At 39.8% G+C, this 7,524-nt stretch overlaps 1 protein-coding gene across 1 annotated transcript in view; it reads right to left on the minus strand.

The window, feature by feature from the left end:
- Positions 1-181, minus strand: part of LOC140373999 (cell adhesion molecule CEACAM6-like) — a 4,859-nt gene extending 4,678 nt beyond the window's left edge. Inside the window, exon 1 of the mRNA XM_072460760.1 lies at positions 145-181. Within this exon, the coding sequence (XP_072316861.1) occupies positions 145-181 (37 nt within the window). The remainder of the gene's footprint in view (positions 1-144) is intronic.
- Between the last annotated feature and the right edge of the window lie 7,343 nt (positions 182-7,524).

Here is a 7,524-nt window from a genome sequence, read left to right on the forward strand (position 1 = left end):
CAGATTGGAGGCTCTCAACTGCTGCTCAAATTGGTTTGCTTATAGGCTGGGCCAGCCCTGACGATACCGTTAGTTTTTCCCCAACACTTTGACCTTTAACACACTTTGACAACATTTAACCAAATAAAAGGTACTTTTTCCTACCTGCAAAGGCAACAGCAAAAACGGTGACCAGACCCATTTTTGTTGTTTGAGTTGAATCAAAAACCTCAGGAAAGAGCAGAATTCAGCCTGAACTCAACTCTGAGATGAGACTAGCTTTGCCCCTGCTTTTATCAGTCAGTGAAGAGTTCAGCCCCAAATGAATCACCTGATTAGTGACGTAGTTTGTCCGTACACCAGCAATATGAAATACAAAGTGTCATGTTTGTTCTTTCACCTTTTGACAAAAAAAAAAAAACACTTCTCCATCAAAGGATCAAGATCAAACAAACTTATCACCAAAATGACGGACAGAGCACAGATTACTCCAGCAGGACGGGAATCTTTCATTCCATTATTAATGTTTAATGCACAGCTTGTGGCGCTCGGGCCTAATGAAGAATTTTCAATTGCTAAAGAGATTAAATGAATGATTGTAATTGTGTAAGGCAAGGCCAGTTTATTTGTAGAGCACATTTCATACACAAGGCAATTCAAAGTACTTCACACAAAAGGGGAAAAAAATGCATTCAAATCACCAAGAAGTAATATGTCTTTATTGATAATTGATCATCATGAAAACTCTATTCTGCAGCAGACTTTATTTAGGACAGATAAACTGCATTTGCATTTGTAATTTGTGTTAGAAGTTATGAGGGTGGGATTTAATCACTTTATATACTTGGTCTCGCTCCAACCTCTTTTCTGTGCAGTGTACAAAATAGTAATTAAAAAAACTGATAATACTTGAAATACTTTAACTTAAGATAGATTTTGAGCCTTGCTATAGATTTTAAAATCTAAATATTGGTATCTGCAGTGCAAATATCTGTTATTGGGCAGCAAGCCAAATATTGGTTACCATACATAGGTTAATATTTATGATTTTTTTAAATCTAAATCTTACATACTGTCCCTTTTTAAATAATAATTAATTTAGCGTGCCAGCCACAAATAATTTATTTAAAGGGTTATTTTAACTGGGAAGAGGCCCCGGGGAAGACCCAGGACACGCCTGGGAACGTCTCGGGATCCCCCTGTTGGAAGAAGTGTCTGGGGAGAGGGAAGTCTGGGAGTCCCTGCTTAGACTGATGCCTCCGCGACCTTGCCCCGGATAAAGCGGAAGAAAATGGATGGTTGGGTTATTTTAACATATGATCATGAAAACACCCAGCTCTTGCGTCCATAATACAAATGCATTTCTGACAAAGAAAGTAGATCTCAAACCGAACCCATGCAATTAAACAAAAACAATATGGTTTATTTTAAAAGTACTACTTTTCTTCACTGGTTCGTTTGGAACAATCAATTGACCGAATCAAAGATTTTCAGCTTTGGATCTTGCCCAAGTACTAATTGTTGTTGATTTACAGTATAGTATACTACTAATACTGCATTGATGTGCTCCGAGAATTTAGTTTCAATTGTGTCGTATAACGTCCACGACAAACGACAAAACATCCTGGGATTCTTGCATTAGCAGTTCAAATGTCATGCTCCTCATTATTCCATGTGGACATGTTTAAAATATGTCCAACCCCCCCTTGTGCAGCTCTATGTCTACTATATCTCTAATAATATATTTAATAGTGCATTTATTGTTCTTGTTGTAGTTTAAAACCACAATCAGAATAGTTTAACTGAGTTAATGTTTATATGTTTTCACAACTTTCTCCAAAAGTATTTTTCTTCGTAGTCGACTTATAACTTAACTTTATTTTAATAGTTCTGAATATATGTACCATCCATCCATCCATCTTCTACCGCTTTATCCGGGGCCGGGTCGCGGGGGCAGCAGTCTGAGCAGGGGCTCCCAGACTTCCTTCTCCCCAGACACGTCCTCCAACTCCTCCGGGGGGATCCCGAGACTATGTCTCTCCAGCGTGTCCTGGGTCTTCACCAGGGCCTCTTCCCGGTGGGACATGCCTGAAACATCTCCCCAGGGAGGCGCCCAGGAGGCATCCGGAACAGATGCCCGAGCCACCTCAGCTGGCTCCTCTCGACGTGGAGGAGCAGCGGCTCTACTCCGAGCTCCCCCCGTGTGGCCGAGCTCCTCACCCTATCTCTAAGGGAGCGCCCAGCCACCCGGCAGAGGAAACTCATTTCGACCACTTGTATCCGCGGTCTTGTTCTTTCGGTCACTACCCAAAGCTCATGACCATAGGTGAGGGTAGGAACGTAGACCGACCGGTAAATCGAGAGCTTTGCCTTTCGGCTCAGCTCCCTCTTCATCACAACGGTCCGATGCAGCGACTGCATCACTGCAGCCGCTGCACCGATCCGCCTGTCGATCTCACGCTCCATCCTTCCCTCACTCGTGAACAAGACCCCGAGATACTTGAACTCCTCCACTTGGGGTAAGGACACCCCACCCACCTGTACATGTACATACAGTGAAATACACCAATGTCTCTGCAGTGGGATGAAATAAATCTTGATCTAATTATGTAAAGCAAAAACTCTATACATTAAAAACTTGGAATGGAACAAACAAGGAAAAAAATAACTTTCTGCCGATACACTGTTGTATAAGAGTTTTGGTTACTTGGATTATTGCTTATCCCTTGTATGGTGTTCATTGTTTTGTTACTCAGCTGGTGTTCCGGGTCTGTTGGACCCGCTGTAATTTGGGGGTTTTAACCCAATAAAACAATTTTATGGTCAAATACTCAACAGATGTTTACTTTGTCCCAATTATAAACATCAAATATGTTTAATATTAGCCCTCTAACTTTGTCATCACACATTTATAAATTAAAGTGCTACTCGTTCTTTTAAAAACTTTTATTTATTTGAATTCCTATGAATTTCATTAGTAATCAGGTAATTTTAGTAGCAAAACACAGCTTACACAACGCAATCTGAACACATGTAGTGACCATGTCAGCCTAGAGCCCCATTGAACACATTGCCAATAGAGCTCATTCACCGACGTCACAAAACCACGTGATCACATACGTTGCCGCCCCTTGTCCGTCCCGTGTTGCTTTCCTATGCACTGATCAGAGTGTGGAAAGTGATCTCAAATGTAAATTATGGAGGCCCCAGTGCTTTCAGATTCCACAAACTCCTTGGATGAGCTACACAGAGGTTGATATTTAGAAAAGCTGCGATCAATCAACTCAGATCCATATTTGATGCCTAAATCACAGAGTCTTTCGGATATCTTGTACCCCGGACATTATCCAAACCCTCTGGTCCGATGGTTCACAAGTCCCAATTTGTTCTGATATATGTTCTTCGCAGAAAATGATCCAAGGCCAAGGAGTCTGAGTTTGAACAAATATTGCATTGTATTATTTTTCTTTTGTTATAATTTGACACAAGATTTGAAGATTATGTGACACATTTTAAGTAGTATTTGTTACAGTTAAAAGCATCAAATCAGTATTAGTATTCACTGTTCAGTCCTTTCATCAGTCAGTTCTAATCTCTCACAATCACAAGGCAACTTTAGCTTTGAACTATAACTACTCAGTCAGTGTGTGAAGAAGACTCGGGACACGAGTGTGTTACGTCTAGAAGCACGTTTAATACCAATAACTGGAAGTTCCAACAACCTAGATGCAATGCATTCTGGGAACAGTAGTCTATCGTTACAGTCAGGACTATCAGAAAATGCAAAAAACAGTTACTAATTAATTAGTAATAAGCTGTTAATTAGCAACATACCGATGGGATACAAAAATTACAAAAAGCGACTGACTTCCACCACGCCACTACCACGCTGCCAACCGTGTGAATTGATGGAAAATAAAGGATATTGTCGCGCTCAGGAACGTGTAACAGTAGATTAAGCGTGTTTTGCATCGGTAGAAATGACCAGCAGCGGCAGGTCTATTAAGGGCGCTGGGGCGCCGCCCCCCCTGTCAATCTGCCAACTATGTAAATTTTTTGTGTGCCTAAAAACAATATAATTTATTCAAAAATATCTTATATTCTTATTAGTGTAAATGTGTAAAATAATAATATATATCCATATATCTATATCTATAAATAAATGTTTGTGCGCCGTATGGTCTGCTGCCTGGCGCAGCCTGCGTCACTTTTCTACGTAGCCGTGGGGCGCCCCAGAGCCCCATAGAAAAGCAATGGGGATTTTTAGCCAATCAAGTCACACTCAAAAGTGACTACGTCACTATGGTTTTCTCCATAGGAAAATAGCGACTATGGGGCGCTCCAATATTATAATAGATCCCTGCAGCGCCCTTTTGAACGTAGTATTTACGCCATGGAGCTACGCTTTTTACGCTACGCGGAAATGCCACACACGCCGTGTTTTCTGTGTTTACGTCTTTAAACTGCATCTACAGACGTCTGTGACAAAAGGTACGTCCAAACGACTCAGAATGAGCTGCTCAACTGTTTGCTGGCTTTATTCGTGTTGAAGTGAAAGCTGCTGATTTCATATCAATCCGAGACGAGACATGTGATCTGTCAAACTCCATGCTCCGTTACCATGACAACAAACACGCAGTTTTTTTAAGTTTATTACTTGCATAAGGCTAACGCTAAGCATTAAATATCGCTTAACTTCTTGTGATAAAAATATGCTTTTGTTATTAGAAAACCCATGAAAGAAAGCCATAAATGAAAACTTTCCATACAGCAATAATGTCTGTGATGATTAAATATGCAAATGTAAATGTGACACATGTAGTTCAGGGTAACTAATGCCACTTAGAAGCTGTTTTATGAAATATATATATATATATATATATATATATATATATATATATATATATATTTATTTTTTATTTCCTCTTAATGTAGTAATGTCTACTCTGCACTATAAGTGACAGTATCACTGAGATTTTTGATTTGCTCTTTTCATTTTATAAAGTGTAAAATGTATTTTATCACAAATGGAATCTGCCTCTAAGTCATTGTATTATCATTAACAAAAGTGGAAATAAAGTGTGTTTACTTAATTAATTCAGTTGTAAATGTGTATTTATAATATGTATCCGTACAGTCAATGTTAAAAATTTCAATTTTGGACAGTTAAAAAAAAAAAAAAAAAAAAAAACACGGTCATGTCAAATAGCCTCCCTTATGATTTGTACCACCAGCCGCCACTGGTAATGATACTTCTTAGTGTGCACTATTAGTCACGGCAAAACTCGCTGGATAAAATGTGGTAAACGGGTTTAAAATGTATATTTGGAATATAAGGGATTTGGCGCTGCGGGCAACAGACAGCGAAACGGGCGCGCGCGCTCTCGCCGGGGCCGCGCGCAGGGACCGCGCCTTCTCACAGACTCACGCAGGATTTTGAGGAAAAATTGCTTCACGCGCTCTTATCTTTTGAAAACCGCTATTTATATTTCATTTAAAGCTATTTTGCGTTGACGGTGGTACTTTATAAAAATATATATATATAATAATTTATTTTCTTTATATTGTAGAAATCAATAATCTAAGTGTTAAAAAACTGTGGCCTTACTGGAGTCAGGACTCACAAAATTTGCTACTTGAAATTAAAATGTTTCAAATCTTGCTACAAATTGAAGCAAATACAGCTACACTGAAGGTCACAGCAGTGAAGTTATTCAAAGAGATTCAAAATATACGTTGTAGAAAGAACAGGGTGTTTACATGAGTCATGTCTTTTAAATGCTAAAAAATCGGACGCCATGTATTTTCTCAACAAAAGTTAAAATCCTCTTTCCCAATAAAGTAAGCTGTAATTTAAGAAGTGACTCGAAATTAATGTAAACATTTTAGTAAAATAGGGCTTCTTGTGACACTTTCTCTCTTTTTCTCTCCCTCTTTCTCTCCTTTCTGTTCTAAATATTTTTTAACAACATGGAACACATACTTTGAAGTACAGTAGGTGGCGGTAAATGCACCTTTTCAGTTGGATGCCAACTGCCCTTAAAAGCAACACAACAACTGGATCACAATTATCTCTCAAGAGGAACCGGCAAATATTTATCACCAGTGAACCACAAAACAAATGCAAAGCGAAAGACTTGAACCTCGCGCTGGAGCTTCAGAGGCGCTTCTGACACGCATTTTGAAACTTACAGCGCGGAGGGCCACAGGCAACTCAATAATGTCGAATTTGTGATTAATTCAAAACGTTTGACTTTGCTTCGCCTCCACACCTTTAATAAGACATGGAACCTTAATATTAGGTTGGTATAACAGCAAAATGCTTGAATTTTTCAAATTTTACAGTAAAATTGTGTCACTCCTCACTTAAAGTGATGGAGTGACACAGCTCGACACAGTCGACACAGGAGTCACTTTCAGAGCTTGCCACATGTGTCAGTGTGGGGCAATTTTGTCTATTAATTCACATTTTTAACCAGTGCAGTAAAACAACAGTTTAAGACTGCTGCCCCTGTGACCCCGGATAATGGGAAGAAGATGGATGGATAGAAGGATATAAAAGAGCTTTGTAGTAAATCTAGCACCAACTCAATTAGTGAATTAATGTTATTGTCAAAATACAAGCTGCAAAGCAAATATAAGAATAATATGGTCCATAATTGAAGTATTTAACCTTTACAACAGTTTCTCCTCCCGTGGCTCTGTTTGGACCTGATTCTGTCCTGTCCTGGTTTGGGTTGAACTTTAGCCCTGCATGAGATAGGCCTGCTTTAGTTCTGGGTTGGTCCTGGTCTGAGAGTGGTCTTGTCCTGCGCTCTGCTTGCTGTAACAGCCTCCTTCTCAAAGGTATTGAGCATTATTTGTCTCCTTTTTGCTTGTCTTCAAATGAAAAAATTGCTGACGTGATCTAAACACCAGTGCTGTCTGCACACTTCGGATGCCTCACTCTCGGTTTAGCGTCTTTAAAAAAACAAATGTTATAGAGCTGGTTTTCTTATCTGTTGCCATCTCTACATCTCATACAACAAACTGCGAAACAACTAAAACCTTCTCTAAAATAACCCACACAGATGCAGGGGACGAGTGGCTCAGAATAAACTTAATATGTCTTTGATATAGTGTGGCATTACGAGCAGTAGCCGTCTTCGTACCCACAGCATCTAAGAGAGTTAGTTTTACAGAACCCTTAAGCAGTCGTCCAAATGAGCTCAATAGATAGAGTCAGGACCCAAAAGTCAGTGGGAAGTTTCTTATTCGATAATGTTAATCCATCCATTCATTTTCTGCCGCTTGTTCCATTTCAGGGTCGCGGGTGACTGGAGCCTATCCCAGTGACTTCGGGCCTTAGGCGGGGGTACACCCTGGACAGTGGTCAACTTGTCGCAGGGTCAACACAGAGACATATACATTAGAGAGAGAGAGAGAGAGAAGAGAGAGAGAGATGTGGATGTGTCTGTGAAGTGGGACGAGGGTCACATTGGAGCTGAATAGCCTATGACTCATCTGCTGAGCACCAAATCTGCAGCTATTTTACTTTCTGCAACA

Source organism: Eucyclogobius newberryi, unplaced genomic scaffold (genome assembly GCF_026437365.1).
Source record: "Eucyclogobius newberryi isolate DKJ021-1_F unplaced genomic scaffold, fEucNew1.0.hap1 SCAF_3, whole genome shotgun sequence".
NCBI classification, from domain to species: Eukaryota; Metazoa; Chordata; class Actinopteri; order Gobiiformes; family Gobiidae; genus Eucyclogobius; species Eucyclogobius newberryi.